The following is a 24,549-nucleotide window of genomic DNA, read 5'->3' as shown; positions in this document are numbered from 1 at the left end:
TATCGAGAAAGCAAGAAGGATCGCGGCGCGCCTGTGTCATTTGCATCCAACCAATCACCTACAAGAGTTTGTTAACTCCCAGATTACGTAAGCAGTTTGACAACGAGGCGTATCACGTGATTCCTAAACCGTCATGTGACTTTGTTTTCATGATGGCGGTTTACTACACTGACCAGGGAATCGAGTTGAAGAAACGAATCTTGCAAATCGAAAACAAGTGCTCCAGCCTCAGTGAGGAAAATCAGGGTAATGCTTAGTTTATAATGCACGTAAAACAGAGAATAGTGGCCATTTTGTTCTGTCGTAAATCTACTTAATATTGGCTAAAATGATTGTGTGTTTTTCATATTCAAAATACATCTGTCGTGTTTGTTTATATTTACGTAAACACTGAAAAAAGTGTCAGACTGCATCGGTTAATTTAGTTGTTCATTGACTTTATACTATTTGTTGTTTGCTAAATTCTTAAATTGTATATGTTAATTTTAGCTTTTTTCTGTTCGAGACAGACTGCATACCCTTTTAATCGTATGCATATGCTACTTAAGTATTAACATCTCGCATAATGCTTTTCATTTTGCAGCGCGAAGCGATAGTTTTTTCAGCATGAACTCGTCTCTACTTCTTTAACGTCTTCTATAAATTCGGAATGTCTGTTTGCAGTACCGATTAACCGTGAGCACCCGCAAGTACATCCTGTGGCACTTTGGGCGTTCTTTGACCGTTTAGGCCATTTATGTGTTTGCACGTTTATATTTATATTATTTATACACATCCATCTTTAAACCCGCTTACCGACTTTACCCACCCGGGAAAGATGGAGCCTGCCATAGCCAGAAATCATCGGACGTAAATCAGGGATAATCCCAGGACAGAGCGAACTCCCCCCACACATACACGGGCCACTGTAGTAATGCATATGTATAATATAAAAACCTATATACACTAATTTAAAGTTTTGTAACTTCTAGTGATATCGCTAATAAAATCTACCATAAACATTGACTTCTAAATTATAACCATATCTTTATTAAGTGCAAAACATATTATCCGCTACCGTGTTTAAAAGTTATTTTGTGTTTTCAAGTATTAAACGTTTTTAGTTCGTGATCCTGCCAATGCTATTATACCTAAAAACGTTAAAACAATATTCGGTATTGCATTTCACTGTCTTCCCGTTTATCTGCTTATTTAATGGCCACGCGTTATATCAGGTGTATTGTGCTTGCAAAACAGCAGCTCCTGACATGTCCGTCATTAAAACCGTACCCATTGTTTATTTTCTTTCTAGAGAAGTATTTTCTATTTAAGTTTCATTTCATTACCTCTTGCATTATGTTGGCTCAGTCATATAAAGTGGTTAGTGATGTTAGCAAGTGGTTTTGTGAAGGTAGCGCACAGAACAACATATTTTAGAGACATCCAGTTTTTTGAGAAGCAAAACCCAAAACTTAACAAAATTTTCATGAACAGTAAAGCCAAAATCTATTGTTAATCCTTTTCACATAGTCCACAACTGAAATACATATTATAAAAACTTGTTGGGGGAAAAATCATCCTTAATAAAATTAATACTTACATTTGGGAAAGAAAATACTAGAAAACAAATAGTACTTTTATATAAAGAAATGCCTGTTTAACTATCCATGAACCCCATGATGCAGTACATATGTAAAATACTTTTTATTAGAACAGACAAAATGAAAGGCATCAAACTATAAACTGTAGAAGAGCCTTTAGGTTGTGGATGCTGTAAAAAGCCCAGTGTATTTATAAATAAGAATGAAGCAATTGTGCCAGCCTTGCACCTGATGCTTGCTGGGATAGGCAGATGCATCCCTATAACCCAGCTCTGGAGAAGTGGGGTTGGAAGATGGCTGGAAGAAAGCTATTGATAACATTTTGAGCATATGTGGACGTATGTATTAGTTCAGTTTCAGGCATTTATGGAACATTTAACAATTGCTTCATGCATTTTCTAACCAGTTTATCCAGTTCATTGTTGCACAGAGTCAGCACCTATCTTGTAAACTTAATGACGGCTATTCAGATATGGTTTTCTTTTTTGTCACTGGTAACTTTGACTTTCATTTATTGTGCCTTGGCAGCATTCAAAGTCATTTCTGTTAAAATGATCCAACAATCCATGCAACCTCAGTTACTGATTAATTTACTGTTTCAAACTGACATTGAGAGGTTAGTTTAAATTGTATTACTGGCAAAACACATTTCCAATTGGAATGCCATGAGAGTGGCATGCTTCATCAGGAACTTGCTGTCAACTCAGCTAGTTGCACACACGTGGATGGACTTCAACATGCATTTTAACTCTCCAGCAGGTACTTCTTTGAGAACCTGAATGTTTTAGAAGTATTAATTTCAATTAGCCACAGACAGTCCACAACCAACAACTAACAAATACTACATCAAGTAATGCAATTTTTACATCCCTTGACTTGGAATGTGGTGGTGTTGAAAGCTGTTTCAGCCACCGCATGTCTTATTTGGTTTAAAGCATTAACTAGATAATATTGTAAAATGCAATTTAAAAATCTGTATTTTATATACTTACTAATAGGGGTAACTTCATTCTACTATCTTTTATTTCAGAATAAGAGTTATTGCAAAAATATTTAATACATAAGAATGTGTTGTTTCTGTCTTTGGTGAAGTAAGCAAAAATTTAAAAAGCTCCCAATTTTCCAAACCGTTAACTATTTTCTTTGAATACATGGACATGGTGATCATTTTAATTATCACTTTCACTTTTAATGACCAACCATCTGTTAACACAATCCATCCACTCCCTTCTAAATTTTATAACCAAAAATAAAAGTACTGAACTTCACCAATAGAAAAAAAAAAAAACTAAAGGCATTGCCCCAAAATACACATATACAATTTTACACAGGAAAAAAGTAACTTGTATATAATAGTTGTAAAATCTACTTATGCCATTAAAGCAGTTCTCAAAATGAATGGGAAATGGTTCAGGCATTAAAACTAATACAAGATATTTAGTTGTATTCCTAATTAGAGATGGCCACTTCTAATGAGACAGTTAATATTTTGTTACGTTGACAGTGTGTACAAATTAATCTTCTTGCTACCGACAAGGTTGGAGATCATGTGTCTCCTGTCCATATGTAAATTAATCTTACTGGTCACCACCACAATTGATGAACTGTCATTTCACTTGCCATTAATAAAGGACAATGATTTTTAATTTGTAAACTGCTCTGCTGCCTGTGTTCTTGTTTTTGACTGCTTAGTTTTCAGCATCATCTGGAGTTTAAATAAGCTACTTTCCAGAGTAAACAGTTAAAAACATTCACTTTTACCACATTAAACAAACTCATTATGTAACAAATACAGTACTTGCAGCCATATATTGATCAAAATAAATATTGCAAACATGTTCGTTTTACTTATAGAGCACAGGAGGCCAAATTAAGATCAAAAGGCGCAAAACACATAATCTCTTTGTTTTTCATTTAAATTAAGATAATTTATTTACCTCTATTTTAATGTCGTTCTGACAATCTAATAAAGCTTTAAGAGAATTTGTTTTGATTTGTTTCAGTGGAAGATATATCTGTGTATCATCTATGTAGTATTTCTATTTATTGCTATTTTTTTTTTTTTTTACAATGGATCTTAAGAGCAATATGTACAGTGAAAAAGAATAGGCCCCAGAAAAGATCTTTGAGGGACCCCACAGGTGAGAGGGTCCAAAGAAGAGGAGAGATTAGCCAGGCTGACTAAAAAGCTTCTGCCTGTGAGGTATGACCTGACCCATTCCAGAGCAGTTCCTCGAATACCCACATACTACTCAAAATGGGCGCTAAGGATGTCCGGATCAACTGTATTAAATGCTGTTAGATCTAAAAGCAACAGGACAGAAGAATTCCCAGAGTCACTTATTAATAATGGATCGCTTAGAACTCGTAAAAGTGCAGACTCTGTGCTGTAGTGTCTTGCAAACCAGACTGAAATCCTTCAAAATTGCCATTTTCATTTAAAAAGGTTTATCTGATCACTTATGTGACAAAATAACACATTCTTTTAACAAGAATTTAAAAATGATAGATTGCTCTTCAGTTAAGGTAATTCATTTCACCAAAGAGCCTTAAAATGGAGATAAATGTAAAAAAAAAAAAAGTGAAATTACAAATCTAAATTGTCAGTAGTTTAAGGCTTTTAATAATTTGTAATTAGACCTGCCTATTAAATGTTACTTTACACTTACTATATATGAAGTGTTTTAATAGTTAAAGCCTTATTACCTGACAGTGACATGTTGACAAACCTGATTAAAAACTATGTTGTTACAAAGTCAGTTTAATCAAGTTTTAATAAATGAGATGTTATAAATGGAAGTATCATAACTAAGTTTCATATTACTGCCTCATGTGAACCTGGTATGATAATGCTGGGGCTTTGATTTTGTTAGTGCTCATTCTAAATATTACTTATTTTTCGGATGCCAAGTAGAAAATATATATTAATAAATCTGGTATTTACACATAGTAACATAAACTAGGTAACCCATGATCATCCCCTCAATCTTTATAAAGTCCATGTTGAAGTCTACTACCGGCCATGGAGCAGAAGTCCCAACTCTGTGAACAATGAAATTCAATCCTTATACCTTTTAGATCATTTGTCTTTTTTTTGTTTATACTGTTTCATTGTCACTAAGATCTAAGACATAAAAGCTGTTTGTCTCTCTTCGTTTTTCTCTTTTAGAAGATGATTACTTACAAAATGCCTGTGCAACTGTTAAAAAGCTAGCAAACTATTACACACAAGAAGATGAAAATGTTACTCTGTCAAAACTACTACAGGATTACACACAGGTAATAAACAAATATGCAAACTGAGTTTCTCTGCTTTTTACTTAAATTAGTAGTCATTTAATTCATCTTCCGTTAGGAAAAAAAAAAATCAAACCATTTAAATATTGTTTAATTCTCAGGGTTTTTAATAGACAGCTTTTGTGTTTCCACACTTTTTACCCATTTGTCATGAAAGTCCATCTACTTTTTACGAAAAAGTAAAAGTTTAAAAAGTTAGCATTAAGCGATTTCAGTTGATTTAGTGATGGCCTGTGTCTGTGTGCATCTGTAAAACAAAAAATGTACAGGTTATTGCCATGCTGAAAAAAGTCAGAGAGAACTTTGTGGCTGTGTAGCCTTTATTACACTTGAAAAGTTAAAATGTTGTCTCTAATCCTCTATTATTGTGAATTAATTTTTATTGATTTCTTTATTTTTGAGTTATATAATGAGTTTATAGGAAAAATGTTCAGGTGCACTTAACATTTGTTAAGTTTTTGTGTTTGTCAAAGCTCAAATGCACATGTTGGACTTTGCTTTTGAGTGTGGGAATACCCTGTACAATTTTTTTTCCCCTTTGCTCATGCACACAGGCCTTGTCCTTCATTAATTCCATTGAAATATCTTTCTTCTTACAACTATTTGTTGATATTTGGGCTATTATTTTCTAATTAATTTTATTATTGTAATATACTGTTGTTTGCTCTGTTGTAATGCTATTTGCTGTCAATGTTGCTGATTAAAATGACGTTCATGAGTGTAGCAGTGTCTGAGTATGCCCTGAGCTGGACAAGCACTGTGTCCAGGATTGGTTTCTGCCTTGCAGTTACTGTTGCCAGGATAGGTTTCACCCCATTATATACACAGATACATGCAAGATCTGTGCTGTTTATTTGATGTACCCAAATGGTTTTATCATTTTTAGGTACCTTTAAAATGGGTATTGTTCACATTAAACATGAAAGAGATTAATGTTGTACTTAAGAGTGAAGTATTTTAATGACTGACTAGTACTTGATACATAATTTTATTTACTCTAGTCTTATTGTTATTGTTTTCCCAATGTCAGTATTTTTTGCCAACATAGTTTCACACATTCTAATAGTGTTGGCCAAGTTAGTGATGTGTGTAAAGCATTGCATATTCTACTTCATGGCTTCCAGTTCTGTTCTTATCGATAATATCCTGTGGGACTCCAAGCAAGTAATTAACTTGTCTATGCTCCAAAGAAATGTAAACAATTTTGTTTCTTACTTATACTTGCCACCAAAGTAGTGGAGTGGATTTTGTTTTGGAAAGTTCCTGTATAAGGTACAAGTTGGTTGATTTGCTTTAGCTTCTAAAAGGTAATTCTGCCTATGTAATAAAGAACATTTTGTAAAGTCATTCACAACCCCAAGTCACTTTTCTTTTTCCTATCTATAGTATGTCCACTTTTTCTTTTTATTCCAATCTGTGCAAATTTGTTAGATTACCTAAATTTGAATGCCATTAATCTGTTTACTTCTGAAAATTGCAAAGCTGGGATAGACTGACCATGAGGTGGCTAATGGTACATTGTTTGTATTAATAATAAGAAGCTCAGTAATCCATTAAAGTGATACAGCTATTTAATGACTTAAATGGCTGGCAAAGGGGTAACATTGCACAAAAAGAAAACAGGTACAGGAATCGGTAGATGGAACACTTATTTATGAAGAAACCGAACTGGAGACCAGAGCGTATTTCTGATTGTCAGTGTAGGTAGATTGTAAATGGAATATGATGTTATTTAGTTGCACACGTTTCCATAAAGGTATCTTGAGGAGAGCAAAATAAAAAATCATGGGTAACTGGCAACTTTCCATTTTGGAGAACAGGTAGCACAAAATATTTTTGAGCCATTGTTTAGCTCAGGGGTGCAGTTTTCCCAGCATCCTTCAGTTGGTTTTCTGATTTGCAGTTAGAGCAAAATTTACAGCTGAAGTAACCTTCCTTGGGGTGTAAAACCTGCTCACTGTCCACCGGTTTGTTAGGGCTTGGCTTGCAAGAAGCCATTTCTAATGGTTAAACAAGCTGATACATTACCTACTTATTCAGCTCTGGCTATGTGTGTATGTATGTGTTTTTATTTTTTTCTCCCCCTTCTACCATCAGTGTTGCAGAAAATACATTTCATTCTACATCAGTTTTAAAACTTGCTATATGTGACACAAATTAAATTATTCATTATTAAAGTGAGATTTTGTGTGTGTCAATCAAAAATGATACTAAGAATTTAAAATCTGACAATTTCTCATTTCACCTCAATCTGTTGTCATCTGTAGGAAGCTCAAGAAATTCTAAACCAAGTTACGCATTCCTTATGTTTCCTTATCTCTTTATGTTGTTTCACCTTAAAAGCTACTTTAGCAGTGTAATATTTTTGTTCTCTTAATTTTAACCTGTTCATTTGCTCCTTTACAGGTTGTGCTGGATGTCACATTTTATGAGGAAAATAAACTTGTAGATCAAGAGTTTCCAGAAGACATTTCCCCTCAGAAGATCCATGAATTATTACAGGAGCTTACTGAACCTGAACTGCTTGTGGGAATGCTTGCAGGAGGGCAAGATGTATGTTTAGCAGGCCATCAAAATAGTGTTGTTTTGCATTCCTTAAAGCTAGTCGCATGCGTTTGATAAAATATTTGTCAGAGGTTTGCTTCTTAATTTCTGATGTCAGTTTCCTACATTCGCTATAGTTGTATAAAACAGTATCCTATATATTAGGGATGTTGCTGAATACCAAACATATTTATTATCAGACATTAATTAACACAGTTAATTGCTTCCAAAGTTCATTGTAACCTTAAAATGGCTTTTGACCATGTTTTATATATATATTATTAATTTAATGGTAATAGCCACATAAACCTATAATTCCATCTAGTACTCTGCCAATATTTAATCATGTTTTACAAAAAATCTCTTCTGACTAGGGGGCTTTGCTCGGCAACCTTGGCCTGCGCTGCGTGCCAGCCTCTTCGCATCTTTGCCACTTTGCGTATGTAGATTTCACTTTCACCGAACAACAGATCTTTTAATTCTCATGGATAGGCCTCTTCATTGGAAAGAAACACTACTTTTTCCTGATAGCAACACGAATTAGATGATCTTCAAGTCTCTGACTTAAAATTTAAATCCGAACAGTATATTCGGTCTCTTTTCACTGTTCCGTTATTTCACCGAGTAATTTCTGTTTGTTTGCGCTAATGCAATCTTTACTAAAATTATTTGAGACTTTCGAATTTTAGTACTTTCATTATCTCTAACCTGCTCTGCATGTGTATCACACCAACGTTATTGAATTCTTTACGATGTTATACTTTGTCATCTACTCTTTTTATCTTTTATTTCCGGCCCCAGGCATGGTTAAATCTCTTGGCACAAAGTCACTTTCATGTCCTGCGAGATATAATAGAAATATAACGGTATTTAAATTCTACTTCATGTTGTGTTCATTTATTGAATAAATATAATTTTCTCACGTAAATGCTTCATTAAACTAAACTTCCATATCTGAAATATGACTTAAGGTTGCTAAAAGTAAAAAAACAGAGACACTAGTAGTTGCAGTTTTGTTTTATAATTTTATATAAACACTCGGTGGGCCAATTCACCTGGTGCCCTCGGCGCCCAACCCCCAGTTGTGGCCAGAATATTAGTAAAATTTGTAAATGTAAAAAAGAAATTATTTCTATTCTATTATTATGTAAAAGAATTCTATTAATATGTAAAAGAAAAATGATTATTTAATGGAGTCAGAATCATGAAATGAGAATAAAACATTTTACTTTCTTACCGATTTGGAGTATTCCCATTAAACTGAGGTCCACAGTGCTCAATGAGTATTTATAAGAGACTAAATAAAAGATCCATTCGTTTTAACTGACATTCTTATAGATTAAAAAAAACTTTTAAAAAAAAAAAAAAATGACTAATTTAAATAACAGGAAATATCACGTGAAAGCTAAAGTGGTATGCAAATAAAACTTTCTTGATATTCGTTTGTAAATTAGAAACGGAATAAGTCACATAAAATTGTTGCACAAAATCGTTGGACTTTTAGGCTTAGGATTTTTTATATATATATATATATATAAATTAGTGTTTTGGATTGTACAATGTTGCAATAATTTTAAATACTATGTATTCAGTTATGTACATTTTTTTTTTTTTATTCATTTTGCATTATTAAGCTTTATTTTGTTTCTTTTGGTTTTTAATAGGTGCTTGCAGTTCTTGGCAAAGAACTTTTGGAATGTCTGTATTGGAGACGAGGAGCTTTACTATACATGTACTGTTACACTCTACAACAAAGAAAGCAGTGGATTAAAAGTAATATTCCATCTTTTCTGAAGGTAAAATATGCCCAAGAAAATATGCTTTGCCAAATTAGGGAAGGGGAAGTGTCTGTGTTTGTTCATTTAAGTGTTCTGTGAATTCAACTAAGCAAATACTTGTTCATTGTTTGCATGTTGTTTTATGTATAGTTTTGTCTTAATAACGATTATAATTTTCATGGGCAGAGCAGGGCACCAATCCCAACTCTTTTTGGAAAAATACAGCACCTTCTAGGCTAGCCTGAAGAGAGAAATACTTCCATTTCTGTCCGGAGACTGTTTCCTGAATCTTCTGCCAGTGAGCTAAACCTGTAAGCAGCAAGATGTCAAATAGTTCTGGCAAAGTATAAAAATTGTCCATGGTTACACAGTAACCTTGATGCAGCAAAGCATCTATCAAAGTCAGCACCGATGACATAGCAATGCAGTACTGATTGTATTTCTGATCAAACATTGTCCCTTTCCCTGTGTACAGAACATTATTCCAAATGTATCCCTTTTTAGATTCACAAAGCTCATAAAGCTTTATGCCAAATCTTGCTCTTTTTGATGTAATGTATCAATGACAGACTGCACTTATAAGCCATAAGATTTTTATTGATGTTGACATTGTGGTCTAAAATGTAAACACATTTTACTACAATCGCCTGGTATATCGCCGAAATTTTCTTCAATTTGGGTGCTGGATGGGTATTCCCATCAAAGTCTTCATTGTTGATAAAGGGCAGATATTTTATAATTAATGAAAACCTATACTCAGATATAATCTCTCCAAAGAATGGCAGCACTGACAGCACTTTTACAGCCCGAGTGATTCTCGGTTCTAATGCTTGCACAAGATGCATCTGTACAGTTGCCCGACTGACACTCTGGACTAACAGTTTTAGCATGGTTTTCGCAGCCCGAGTAACCCTGTAGTCTAATGCTAAGGAGGCTACTAAGCAAATATTTTGATCCGTTGTGATTCTGAAGAAGTTAAACATGTAGAATTCATATTTTACAGGTATTATAACCTACATGGTATTTGAAGGTTTATTACTTTCATCTCCTGTACCGAAACAGAGTTCTTTAGTTTTGGGTAATTGTTCTGATTTGTCATTTTGGTTGATTTTCCACTTTCCCAAAGGATGCATCAGAAACATAAATGAAATTGTAAAGAAAAGAAAATTATTTCAATAATTACATTGTGATTTCTCCATGTGTTAGCTGGGTGTTGGAATGTGAATTTCATGGATATGAGACATTTTACATTTTAGGTTGTTGTTACACTTAAGAGTGAGGTCAAGTGTGCAAGTAAACTGCTCAAAAAAATTAAAGGAACACTTTGAAAACACATCAGATCTCAATGGGAAAAAGAAATCCTCCTGGATATATATACTGATATAGACTGGGTAATATGTTAGGAACGAAAGGATGCCACATCATTTGATGGAAATGAAAATGATCAACCTACAGAGCCCTGAATTCAAAGACGCCCCAAAAATCAAAGTGAAAAAATTGTGGCAGGCTAGTCCATTTTGCCAAAATTTAATTGCAGCAACTCAAAATTGTACGCAGCACTTTGTATGGCCCCTGTGTTCTTGTATACATGCCTGACAACATCGGTGCATGCTTCTAATGAGATGACAGATGGTGTTGTGGGGGATCTCCTCCCAGATCTCGACCAGGGCATCACTGAGCTCCTGGACAGTCTGAGGTGCAACCTGGTGGAATTGGATGGACCAAAACATAATGTCTCAGAGGTGTTCTATTGGATTTAGGTCAGGAAAGTGTGGAGGCCAGTCAATGGTATCAATTCCTTCATCCTCTAGGAACTGCCTGCATACTCTCACCACATGAGGCCACCAGGAGCCTGGTGTCGTGCACCAGGAGCCACTGCACCAGCATAGGGTCTGACAATGGGTCCAAGGATTTCATCCTGATACCTAATGGCAGCCAAGGTGCCTTTGTCAAGCCTGTAGCGGTCTTTGTGACCCTCCATGGATATGCCTCCCCAGACAATCGTTAACCCACCACCAAAGTGCTCATGCTGAATGATGTTACAGGCAGCATAATGTTCTCCATGGCTTCTCCAGACCCTTTCACTTCTGTCACGTGCTCAGGGTGAACCTGCTCTCATCTGTGAAAAGCACAGGGCACCAGTGGTGCATCTGCCAATTCTGTTATTCTATGGCGAATGCCAATCGAGCTGCATGCTGCTGGGCAGTGAGCTCAGGGCCCATTAGAGGACATGGGGCCCTTGGGTCACCCTCATGAAGTCTTTCTGGTTGTTTGGTCAGAGACATTCACACCAGTGGCCTGTTGGAGGTCATCTTGTAGGGCTCTGACAGTGCTCATCCTGTTCTGCTTTTCCCAAAGGAGCAGATACCGGTCCTGCTAATGGGTTAAGAACCTACTATGGCCCTGTCTAGCTCTTCTACAGTAACTGCTTGTCTCCTGGAAACTCCTCCATGCCCTTGAGACTGTCCTAGAAGACACAGCAAACCTTCTGGCAATGGTACATATTGATGTGCCATTCTGGAGAAGTTGGACTACCTGTGCAACTTCTGTAGGGTCCAGGTATCACCTCATGGTACCAGTAGTGGCACTGACTGTAGCCAAATGTGAATCTAGTGAAAAACAGTCAGAAAAGATGAGGGAAAAATGTCAGTGGCCTCCACCTGTTAAACTATTCCTGTTTTGGGGATCCATCTCATTGTTGCCCCTCTACTGCACCTGTTGTTAATTTCATTAACACCAAAGCAGCTGAAACTGATTAACGACCTCCTCTGCTACGTAACTGACCAGATCAGTATCCCAGAAATTTCATTGACTTGATGCTATACTCTCATTAAAAAGTGTTCCTTTAATTTTTTTGAGCAGTATATGTAGAGAAAATATCCTTTAGTTGGATTTAAAGGTCTACACAGCATTAAAGTGAACAGCACTAATCTTTCCACATTCCTGTGTTTAAATTAATATTCCGGATATTTTTGAGAATTTTAAACATTGTCATCTTTTGTTTCTGTTGATTAATAAACTTTGAAGGAATACCTGGCATCAGATCTCATTATACTTTAAAGATAGATAGATACGTTATTAATCCCAAGGGGAAATTCACATACTCCAGCAGCAGCATACTGATAAAGAACAATATTAAATTAAAGAGTGATAACAATGAAGGTATAACAGACGGACAATAACTTTGTATAATATTAACGTTTAATGAGGGCGTGGCGGACCTGTGGCATTTGGTGAAGCAGCAGCCGCTCCATGGTTTTCATCACATGCGATGTCAGAGTGACAGGCCAGAAGTTGTTCAGCTCACTAGGATGTGAAGCTCTTGTGGTTTGTGTGTGTGTGTATGTATGTATGTATGTATAAAATCTTCACCTCTTCATTTTGTTATTATAGCTTGTATTGTTTATCCCTGGAGTAAGTCTGTGGACTCTTTTAACAATGCATATATTTGTAATGTGGAGACAAATACTACACTGTGTTCCAGATATAGTCTAATAAATACTGTGCATATGTAAAATATTTTTATTTGCATGTTTTATATATTTGCAGATGTTGATACCCCTAATATCTTAATTCATTGCTTTTTTTTTATGCCAACCAACCCTGAAAGAGCTGTAGTTCAGTACAGAGAACTATTACGCACAAATTTACATTCGCTCTTTAAAAGCATTTCTTTGTGACATTGGAGTAAGATGGACATGGGGGAAAATAACCAAACTCTTTACAGAAAGTGGCTGGGCCAGGAATCAAACATGGGTCTCTGGAGCTGTGAGGTGCTACCTACTGCAAAACCATGTCACGCAGCAGTGCATACATCAGTGTTAATATATTACAATAAATTATAATTTAATTTCAAAATTTCATTCTAAAAAAAACTTTAAAAATAGATTGACAGTGGTTGTTTGTGCATAAATTAAGCTTGATTTTTACAAGAATCTTAGTCTATTATATAACTTGTGTATCTTTTATATTTTTTTAGAATAGTAGAACAAGTTAATTATGTGATTTGTAACAGGGCAGTTAACAGAATGCCTTAACCCTTCTTTTGTGACATATTTTTTTCCCTCTGTGTGAAGCTTAAAACTTTTGTTTGGGACATTACTGTTCAAAACTATTTTGTAATATACTCTATCTATCTTGTTTATAGACAATATAATGTTGTTGACTTTTAATAAGAACATATTGCATTTGCTGTAGTGGCTTCACGAAGGTGTCCATTTCTTGATGAGGATGCTGCAAGTGAAAAACAGTATACAGCTCAGTGATGGAGTTGTTTTTCATGATTCATCCACTGCAAAATTGCTTACAGAAGGTACAAGTTTCTGTTCATAATAATTATTACATTTGCTAGCATTCCTTGAAACGCATATTAATATAAAAAAAAAAATTCACAATCATGAAGATTCTTTATTGCTGTGTAAATGATGCAAAGGCCCCTATACTTTTGTTCTTATGAAATACTTACAGTGCATCCGGAAAGTATTCACAGCGCATCACTTTTTCCACATTTTGTTATGTTATAGCCTTATTCCAAAACGGATACATTTTTTTCCTCAAAGTTCTACACACAACATCCCATAATGACTAAGTGAAAAAAGTTTACTTGAGATTTTTGCAAATTTATTAAAAATAAAAAAAATTGAGAAAGCACATGTACATAAGTATTCACAGCCTTTGCCATGAAGCTCAAAATTGAGCTCAGGTGCATCCTGCTTTCCCCTGATCATCCTTGAGATGTTTCTGTAGCTTAATTGGAGTCCACCTGTGGTAAATTCAGTTGATTGGACATGATTTGGAAAGGCACACACCTGTCTATATAAGGTCCCACAGTTGACATTTCATAGCAGAGCACAAACCAAGCATGAAGTCAAAGGAATTGTCTGTAGACCTCTGAGACACAATTGTCTCGAGGCACAAATCTGGGGAAGGTTACAGAAAAATTTCTGCTGCATTGAAGGTCCCAATGAGCACAGTGGCCTCCATCATCTGTAAGTGGAAGAAGTTCTAAATCACCAGGACTCTTCCCAGAGCTGGCTGGCCATCTAAACTGAGAGATTGGGGGAAAAGGGCCTTAGTCAGGGAGGTGACCACTAACCCGATGGTCACTCTGTCAGAGGTCCTCTGTGGAGAGAGGAGAACCTCCCAGGACGACAGCCATCTCTGCAGCAATCCACCAATTGGGCCTGTATGGTAGAGTGGCCAGACGGAAGCCACTCCTTAGTAAAAGGCACATGGCAGCCTACCTGGAGTTTGCCAAAAGGCACCTGAAGGACTCTCGGACCATGAGAAGCAAAATTCTCTGGTGTGATGAGACAAAGATTGAACTCTTTGGTGTGAATGCCAGGCGTCACGTTTGGAGGAAACCAGGCACCATCCCTACAGTGACGCATGGTGGTGGCAGCATCATGCTGTGGGGATGTTTTTCAGTGGCAGGAACTGGGAGACTAGTCAGGATAAAGGGAAAGATGACTGCAGCAATGTACAGAGACATCCTGGATGAAAACCTGCTCCAGAGCGCTCTTGACTTCAGACTGTGGCGACGGTTCATCTTTCAGCAGGACAACGACCCTAAGCACACAGTTAAGATATCAAAGGAGTGGCTTCAGGACAACAATGTGAATGTCCTTGAGTGGCCCAGCCAGAGCCCAGACTTGAATCCGATTGAACATCTCAGGAGAGATCTTACAATGGCTGTGCACTGACGCTTCCCATCCAACCTGATGGAGCTTGAGAGGTGCTGCGAAGAGGAATGGGCGATACTGGCCAAGGATAGGTGTGCCAAGCTTGTGCCATCATATTCAAAAAGACTTGAGGCTGTAATTGCTACCAAAGGTGCATCGACAAAGTATTGAGCAAAGGCTGTGAATATTTATGTACATGTGATTTCTCAGTTTTTTTTATTTTTAATAAATTTGCAAAAACCTCAAGTACACTTTTTTCACGTTATTATGGGGTAGTGTGTGTGTGTGTGTGTGCATGTGTGTGTGTGTGTGTGTGGAATTCTGAGGAAAAAAAATTAATTTAATCCATTTTGGAATAAGGCTGTAACATAACAAAATGTGGAAAAAGTGATGCGCTGTTAATACTTTTCGGATGCACTGTATTCTGTCTAAGTTTAAATCCTGTCAGGGAGATGTTTGTTTAGTCTCTTAATATGGTTAATTATGTGAATCAGAAATCTTCAACATTATTGTTGCTTTATTTTGTGTATCCTACCTACTTTACCGTGTGAAGATAACAGTTTTGTAGGCTACTTTCAAGAATTAATTGATATCACCAACAGTAAGCTTTAAAATAGCATGTTTCGGTAGTTAGTTCTGAAACTGGTAACGCAGGCATTCATGTACATATATATTATACATTTTGGATATTTAATTTACTTTAATTTTCTCTTAATATTAAAAGTAATATGAGATATTAAGAAATGTAGTCAAAGTTTGAAGAGAGTAATGAAAACAATTGTTTTTATTTTTAATTTGGACTATTTCAAAATGGAGCTATAAAATAACACCTTTTATATAAAACTAGCCATGTGCGCCCAACTACGTTGCGCGTGTTAAAGTTGTCTGTGAAGGACTCCCTGTTTAAACGCGGCTGCCAGTTGTGAACTGGGCCCTTCGTCGCACAGCATTATGATTTTTTTATAAGGGAAACAAAATTAAAAAAGAAAACCCTTGGACATTGATTCGATAGGAATGGCCTACTCGGAATCACTGTCCGAATAGTAATTATGTGGTGGTGTAGGAGCATTTCTGCTTCTGTCCATTCACAGTCCGTCTCGTTTTCATGACGCTATCGTTTTCTCTCACGATGTCTTCTCAACCTTTCTCCAATCTGGTAGGTTGCTTTGTGGCAAACCAAAGAGTAAGGCAATATACACGAGCAATGGTTATAAAAGGGGGACACATAGGTATCTAGGCTCTTTAAAGCATAAATAGGGATCACTTCACTGACCGGTGAGCAAGCCACGGTACAACTGTGAGACGCGCAGCACTCGCCGGCTACAACGTAACAATAATTTCCGGAACGTGCTGTTACGTTGTCATTTATTTTACCCACTGTCTTTCTTTCATTCATATGTTACGTAGGCACGTACCTTTTATCTTCGGCAATCTTATTCTCTAACCAGGCCTCAGGAGCTAACCAGCGTAACACTGTCCACCACCCCTTTCGTTATTCCGGCACATTGTTGACATCCGTGAGTAACAACAATGTACTAAACTGGAAGGTGGTCTACGCATGCGTGGAATTCGCGGACAAACAAAGATCAAGATCTAAATGAAGATCTCTTTAGTTAATTTAAAGCACAACAATTTGTTTAGTTTGAATGTCTGTGTTTTGAGGTGTGACTGGAGTACTACAGTCTTCAGTAGTATAAGCCTGGAGGAGATTCTTAATGCAATGCCTATGTTTTAGCTGTCTCTCTACTGCCATCTAGTGCTGCTTCTTCTAATTCATTTGCGGACAAAAAAGATCAAGATCCAAATGAAGATTATATATAGAGATTCTTTTTGCGTTTGAAATGGAAATTACGTATGACCATGCGATATGGAAATTACGTAGTGCGCCCCAAGTCGCCCTCTCCCAGCCCTCCGCTCTGGAGTCCAGCGCTGAGAGACAGGCAAAACTGCCAAATTGTAGCTTTTTTTAAATTCCCAGTACTTTGATAGTAGAAGAGATGAAGAAAAGAGCTTTGTGTCTTTCCACTATTTTAATTGCGCCGAGCTGTAAACCACCTTCAGCGGCGACGGGTCTTAAAAAACAAAGTGGATGCTGGGAGGCGCGGTTTACTAATCACTTAGTGAAAAGAAGTACACAGAAACACGCCGATCTATCCCATAGAAGTGCGTCCCGTGTCATCCTCTCCCAGCACTCCTCTCTGGACTCCAGCGCTTAGAGACAGACAAAACTGCCACATTTTAACTTTTTTTTTTAATTACCATTGCTTGACAGTAGAAGACATGAAGAAAACAGCTTTGCTTCTTTCCACTTTTTAACTGTGCCGAGCTGTAAACCACCTTCAGCGGCGACGGGTCGATAGAAAAAAGTGGACGCTGGGAGGCGCGGTTTAAATTTGAATCACGTGGGATGTGTTGTTCAGACTGCAATGTGAAATTAACACCTTTTTAAGCCATCCACCTGTACCGTTGTCTGTTATTTCTGGTACAAATCCACATTCAACTCATTTTGTACAGAACATTCCGAAATAAAATTTGTGTTTTCAGGTGACATTGTTTGGCAGCATGGCTCCTACCGAACAGTCTGGGTTTATGGCGACATTTAAAATACCAGGCAAATCCCAAAAAAAAAAATTTATTGGGGAACTTAAGGAACCGTCAACATCGACAGAGTCAGGTTACACAGACAAAATGAGACAGAAGCAGATCGAGAGAGAAGGCTCGCTGATCAACGTATACAACAAGCACAATTGAGCCACAAATTTCTCCAGATTCTGCATTTTATTTTTTTTCCTTCCGCTCAGTGAGCGAAGCCACTGGGTAATCTTCTAGTAGCTTGTAAATAAAATTTTGTCTGGTTTTCACTTTTTGGAGAAAATGATTTCACAAAGCATCTGCCAAACAATACAATACAAACATATTACCTGAAAACCAAAAGCATCAGAGGTGGGTAGTAACGAGTTACATTTACTCCGTTACATTTACTTGAGTAACTTTTTTTTAAAAATTATACTTCTAAGAGTAGTTTTACTACACCATACTTTTTACTTTTACTTGAGTACATTTGTGAAGAAGAACCTCTACTCTTACTCTGCTACATTGGGCAACACTCGAATCGTTACTTTTTTTTTTTCCATTAGATAAAGTCTGACAGATAATTTTCAATCTGCTCTGTGTAGTGTATGCTGTCAAGTTGCGCACACGCCACCCATTGCGTCTCTAGCTCTGACGCGAGGTTTTGGATGTTCCCCAAATCAAGGCACTGCAGCTTTGAGGACAGATATTGCATTTTTCGTTTGAAAGCATTCACTGAGCTAATCATATTGACCTGATTTTTCTCTTTTCCTTGCAGCTGTAAATTAAGCTCATTCAACATGTTGGTCAGATCGGGGAAAAAAGTGCCAAGTCTAGCGGCCATTGATCGTTACTAAGTTGCTTGTATTCTGCATGTTTAATGACAAGGAGAAACTCATTTTTCTCCAGCCAGGGGTCTTGAAATCTCTGTAGGAATTTCTCCCTAGCCATCTGCCTCAATGAAGGCAACTTTTATCATCTCTCCATCTTTGAAGGACTTATGCTTAATGATCGAGTGACTCGCCCGGAATGATGCTTCAGTTTGTCTGTTTTTGCTTTTGAATTCAGCCGAGTGAAAAATGACGACTGTCTGATTAACTGCAATTTTAGTTCCCTCTCCTTTCTCGGATCGCTTTTCGGAAGGATGTCAGTTTCATAGTTTTTATGAACAGTTTGAAAGTGCCTTTCCACATTTTCCTTCTTTGGAATAGCAATGATAGATTGACAGATCAGACAAACGCACTTCGATTGTGACATTGTGAGTGAAAAAAATCCCCTTCCAATTCCACATCCAGCCCATAACCAACAATTTTTTTTTTTAAATCCCTTCTTTAGTCAATATAAATTGGAAGGCTAACTAGATAGCCTGAGTTTTGCAGTAGCTCGCGCGTTTGTTTGTGCGTGCGGGATGACCAGTGTGTTAGAAGAAAAGAAATCTCAGACTGGCCACTCTGTATGTCAATCAAGTGACAAATGCCATAGGGAGGATATGATATATTAACATTTAAAAACAATTTTTTTTGAATGCAACGTGATCTACCTGCACTACCTTTTCTAACTACCAGTCGATAGCGGTCGATGTATTGGGCACCCCTGATCTACAACAACCAGTCTTCAGCCACGATCAGTTGTATGTGGCTTTTTGTAGGGTTAGATCTTTCGAATCATTATCTGTCGTCTCCAGCAAAACACCTATTCACAACTGCGTCTTTCAAGAAGAATTTTTTTCTTCTTGATTTCTGAATTCCTTTTTCACCGTTTTCTGTTCCTATTCTTACACCGCCGCATGCTACGGCAGGCGTCGGCTAGTTTACATGTATTTTTCTTTTCGTATTCAACATTTCCTTCCATATTAGACAAATATCCTTTGATTTGTGTCTCTAAAATGTCTCTGTGAAATGTGCCTTAAGATGGACTGTTTCCCTTTCTAGAGTGGGTTCCTAATTTGTACCCAACACTGCTGGGATTGGCTCCAGTGCTTACAACCCTTACACAGATTAAACTGGTTTAGAAAGTGAATGAATAAAGTAGTTTAAGTGGCTATAATAAAGATTTTAATTAGTGAAAATGCTTTTAATGTCAGAATGATTATATTGAAGTTCATGTTTACCAGGCATTAATTTTTTTTCTACACATATTGCTATCCTGATTTGAAATAATTAAGACTTCTACTTGGTATTCTATGAAGTAATATTCATTCAGCATTAAAATCTGGAATGAATTAGGTGGTGAGTAGTGGCACAGTAGTAGTACTGCTCTCTTACAATAAGGAGATCCTGGGTAATATGTAAAGGTGTACATGCTACTACATTCGCCAAATATTATCTAAGTACATTTTTCACATCCTGCTTTAAAACATGGAGTGAAATATTAATATATACTACTGTCACTACATAGGTTCACTTTTCTCTTTTGTGTATATTTTAAAATTAATTTTTCTTTTATTTTTATAGGTGTGTTTTCTGATACACATTTGCTGACAATGATGTATATTGGTGAGATGTGTTTCTGGGCAGTAAAATACGATGACTGTGACACAAGCACACCCGATCGCATTAAAGAAAATCTTAATTTCAGAGACATTGGCAAACAGATACTAAGTAAATATGTAACAGTTTGTGAAGGTCCACTCAAAGGACAAGGCTGGAATACCGAAAATGCTAAGGAAATACTTAATTTTTTACAGTAGTTAAAATATGCAAAAGAGACTTTTTTCGTAGTTACATAATCAACCTCCTTCTGTCTGCAATATGGACCTTTACATCCCTTGCAGATTATTAGGGTGGAATCTTTCTTGTTGATCATCTTTGTTTATTATATAATTTATCTGCCTTTTTTATTGTATTGGAGAAATACCAAATGGGTATGTGTTGTAAGTGCATAAAACCTTTTTGTTTTTTTTTTTATAACTAATGGTTTGAAACTTACTCTTTTTGTTCATTTTACATTTTTCTTTCTAACACTATATATTATTTAGAGTTAAAATTATGTATGTTAGTTTCTCTTATTCTTAATATTCATCCAGTTACCTTTTTATTCTGTAGGTTTATATACTCATTTCACTGTTTTCTTAATCAGACATGATGCATAGTTCTTACATATTACATATGTTTTTGTGTATGAACGTGTGTGTTTATTTATTTCTGTTGCAGTGAAGTTCATGGTCATTTACTGGCTCCTATTTAACATATATGGTTGCATGATTTATTGGTAATGTAATGGAATAACTTAAAGGTATTGAAAAGGTAATAATTTTAATAAACTGAAACCATCATCTCAAATTTTCAGAAAGTGTTTCTCTTGCATCATATCTCTAATGCTTATCAGTATTAAATCATAAAGTGGACTTATGTTAAAACAAAAAGTAAGAATTGTGATTTCTTTTTTGTGTGTATGTGTGTTTCCTTAATGACAACTCGGTTTGAGCTATAGGCTTTATAGATCGGTGTGTTTCTTACTCAGTTCATCAGATAGTTCATTAAAACAATCTACAATCCATTTGTAGTATATTGTTATTGCGCTGGAAAAACAACAGTAACGACAGTGTAGCTCTGGGGTCTTCTGAATGGTGGTTCTTTGACAAAGTGTGTTGAACCTTTTTGTCAAAATGTAGGGAATATTTTTCATTACCTGAAGATTTATAATTTGTAAAGGTTATCCTGAATTGTTTGTTTGATAGCTGTCAATTATCCTTTTGACTAAAATACAGTGGTTTTCTTTTGCAACAGCTAGATCAGGGAGGCAGGACTGCAGGTTTTGTTCCAGCTAAGTTTCTTATTCAAAATGCAATTAACTGCTTCTAAAACAATTACTGCTCAAGCAAAATGTTTCTGCTTCCTTTTGGATTCAGTCATTAAAAGTCCCAACCTTTAATTGCTCATTTTAGTATTCACTAGTTCCATTCACCTTTTTGTTTTGTCTTGTTTCTTGTTGTCTTACTCAATTAAAAATATGATGAAAATGACAAAGGAACCACCAGCTCACAGCCTAATTTATTTCCATTTGCACCAGTGTGTTCATCATGAAGTATCCGTTTTAATAAAATATTTGGAAAGAAATTAAACAGAAACAAAGGGAATGATTGAGAATTTCTCATCTACCTTGTTCACAAAGCATTTGAGTGATTTTCTTGGAAAAGAACAATCAACAATATAAGAATGACTTGACATGGCTTAAGAACATTAGTAAGCCAGAAAATTAAATAAAAGGTTCTATTATCGGCAAGAATTGGCTTCTAATTAAGCAAATGGGTTGAAATAATTTGCAGCAACTTAAGGCTTGCCAAGCTAGTTAATTTGTGTTTGAAATATCATACATAAACAGTGTCTTTTCTTTTACCAAGAAAGTTTTGGAGCAAATTCAAAATGTTTTTGTCAACATGTATGTTTTGAATTAATTTTTTGTTTAGTGATACTGGCATATAAATTTGTTTTTCGCCACAAATACTAACATTGCCTTTGGATTGCTTAGTTTATTTATAAATAGAATTTTTAGTCTTTCATAACTTCATACCAGTTATATTTAAAAATCCCAGATTTGGTATAGTTTTTTTTCTTTCTTTAATGAAAAAAATAGTATTTTGGAGTCATCCAAAAGTAAAGCAAGGATTATATAGAATCAAATGATATTTTCATTTAATTAATGGTTTTAGTCCATGTTACATATAAACAGCCTAAAATATGAACTTTAATAAATAAAACAATCTACAAATAATTGTAGTCTTAAATCCAAGAGATTTCAATGAATTGAATATTTGAAATGCATGATTTCAATGGAAAATTATTAGAAAAAATACAGAAAACTTCTTTGAAAACATTTAATTATGTAGCACAGTACTATGTGAAATACTTGGCAGTTTTTAGGCAGCTATATATAAAATAGCTTCACATTTAATTTTAAACTGATTTAGGCAATTTTTTGTACATTTTCGGTATTTTGAGCTTTGATTGTAAATTGCTGGTGTATGTTATTTTACGTTGCAAATGCTATAAAATGTTTCCGGAGCTAAAGTAGACCTACATGGACAGTGATCTACAGTGATTTAGTCAAGTGAGTGGTAATTTGATTTTTTCAGTTAAGCAATACTTATATATACATACATACATACAGTTTACACTGTTAGGTTTTCCTAAATCACATATTTTAACAACCCTTTCTTTGACTAAATATTTTAAAGTTTGTCGTACTGACAGAAAACAACTTTTTGGAGTTTTTTTTTTTTTTCTTTCCTTTCAGTCTTGCCAGAGCTATGAAACTTTTTCTTACAATATATTGAAGTGTTCATTTCAGAAGCTTCTTACAATTTCTTTGTTTTCTTTAAGTTTTACCCAGTTTAAAATATATATTATTGATACGATTTCTGTGTACTGTCTATATCATATGTAGGAATATTGTAAATGTTTACCAAAATTATTTTGCTCCATTTCTTCTTTAAAGGTATATTGTCCTGTAATTTGTTAAACATGTAAGGGAATTGCCTTTCTTTTCCAAAGAGTGTGTGCTAGTGTCCCCTGTAGTAGTTTTTAATATTAGGAATGAGTACTGCTAGATTCAATAGAAGTACATTTGAAAGTACATTTTTGCAAATCTAGGTTGCCAAGTCTTCGGAACAAATTGAAATCTGCCTGCACAGATTGTGCCTTTTCTGCCAAGATGAAAGTAATTTATCTTTTTTTTTTGCTGCAGCAACAGATTTTTTGCTTGGTTGATGTACAAAACTGCACCCTACACAGAACTTAGAATGTGACCTCATCTCTGAATAGAGATGAAAATATAATCTACATAGATATATTTTTGTTCTAATAATTTTAGTTGCCTGAGAAGAGATTTTTTTTTCAAATTCAGTATACTAATGAATATCAAAGTGCCTTAATTTTCCGAATGACCACACCCTGGAATAAGCATCTGTTTCTTGGTTAACCATTTCCCATTTCAGTTACTACTTTTCCTATAATGGTAGGAGGCTTAGAAATGTAGAATGTGCTCTTTTATTATAAATCTTTTTATCTTCCTTGATAGCATTAGTTGCTTTGTATTGTATTCATGTGTTTATTTATGCAATTTGTAATGTTTCATATGAAAGTTACTATATATAATGAAAATGAATTGACTGAGTTAAACTAATAGAGTACATGTATACTGTTACTATGTAATTTGCATTATTGCTATTCTTGTTGTACATCACAATGTATTAACATTGTCTTTAGGCATTGCCCGATTCCATTAATTGACATTAGACTTGAAGCCACCTCAAGAAAATTACCTACTCCGCCTGTTGTTCAGTTGTATAAAATATTTATGTAAATACTCCTTTGTAAAGCACTTTGGGATGGTGTTCACTGTAAAAACTTGGTATTTGAAATAAAGAGAAAACCCACCCAAGTTCCATGGTGTCATCTCCTCTTCTTTAATTAATTAATTTTCAGCTAAAAAAGGAAACAAACATCTATCACAATGGCTCAGTTGCATTTCACTGAAGAGAATACCCATACTATTGCATGCTTGCAACCTCCAAAATCATTCTCCAACCTTAGTAGTATTCTCCCTATTCTCTTTGCAATTAACCAGACTTTTAATGATATTTCTGATTAAGCTTTTAAAAATGTGTGCTTTTGATAATTAGTTATGTGGAATTACAAGCATATTAAGCTAGGAACAACTGGCAATGACAGAGAAATATTCCAGTCAAAATAAACCTCTAGGGCACATTGTTTGGGAGGCAGGTCATAATCTACCACCATTTGCCAGCTGGTTGTCCAGCTCCTTAATTTTTATTGTACAGTTTGCTAAGATGTAATCCAGTATCAATTATTTTAGCACAATAAGACAAATGTGGGATATAAAGACTTAATTGGACAGCTGTTCAAATATTTAGTTCCATGGTCAGTAAGGATAACTTGATCCAATTTCAGCAACAAAAGGGTAGTAAAATAGAATGCACATAATCAAAACTTGACCAGTTATTAAAAAAAATATGGACAGTCTCTCTAGCAGTTCTGTGTTTTCAGACTTTATTTAACCACCTATAGAGAAACAAACTTCTCTGTACCAGCTTGGGCATCTCTTTTAATTATCTTAAAAATGGAAATGGAAAACCCT

The 24,549-nt window shown here is 35.5% G+C and overlaps 1 protein-coding gene across 1 annotated transcript; it reads left to right on the top strand.

The window, feature by feature from the left end:
• The first annotated feature begins 83 nt into the window (after positions 1-83).
• On the top strand, positions 84-23,832 carry c7h5orf51 (chromosome 7 C5orf51 homolog). The gene is made up of 6 exons (XM_039758620.1): positions 84-246; positions 4,750-4,859; positions 7,284-7,430; positions 9,086-9,217; positions 13,397-13,511; positions 19,905-23,832. Exons 1-6 carry the CDS (start codon positions 150-152, stop codon positions 20,138-20,140), a joined length of 837 nt encoding a protein of 278 aa, XP_039614554.1. The 5' UTR covers positions 84-149; the 3' UTR covers positions 20,141-23,832.
• The last annotated feature ends 717 nt before the right edge of the window (positions 23,833-24,549 follow it).

This window comes from Polypterus senegalus, chromosome 7 (genome assembly GCF_016835505.1).
Source record: "Polypterus senegalus isolate Bchr_013 chromosome 7, ASM1683550v1, whole genome shotgun sequence".
Lineage (NCBI taxonomy): Eukaryota > Metazoa > Chordata > Cladistia > Polypteriformes > Polypteridae > Polypterus > Polypterus senegalus.
Note: the sequence above shows the minus strand (reverse complement) of the source record. Positions and strands in the feature narration are given on the sequence as shown.

Bases quoted from the DNA above. Each gene is read 5' to 3' on its own strand.
- c7h5orf51 (XM_039758620.1), top strand. From the start codon at position 150: ATGATGGCGGTTTACTACACTGACCAGGGAATCGAGTTGAAGAAACGA. The intron at 4,860-7,283 runs GTAATAAACAAA...GCTCCTTTACAG, and splicing joins TACTACAGGATTACACACAG to GTTGTGCTGGATGTCACATT. The intron at 9,218-13,396 runs GTAAAATATGCC...CATTTGCTGTAG, and splicing joins ATATTCCATCTTTTCTGAAG to TGGCTTCACGAAGGTGTCCA.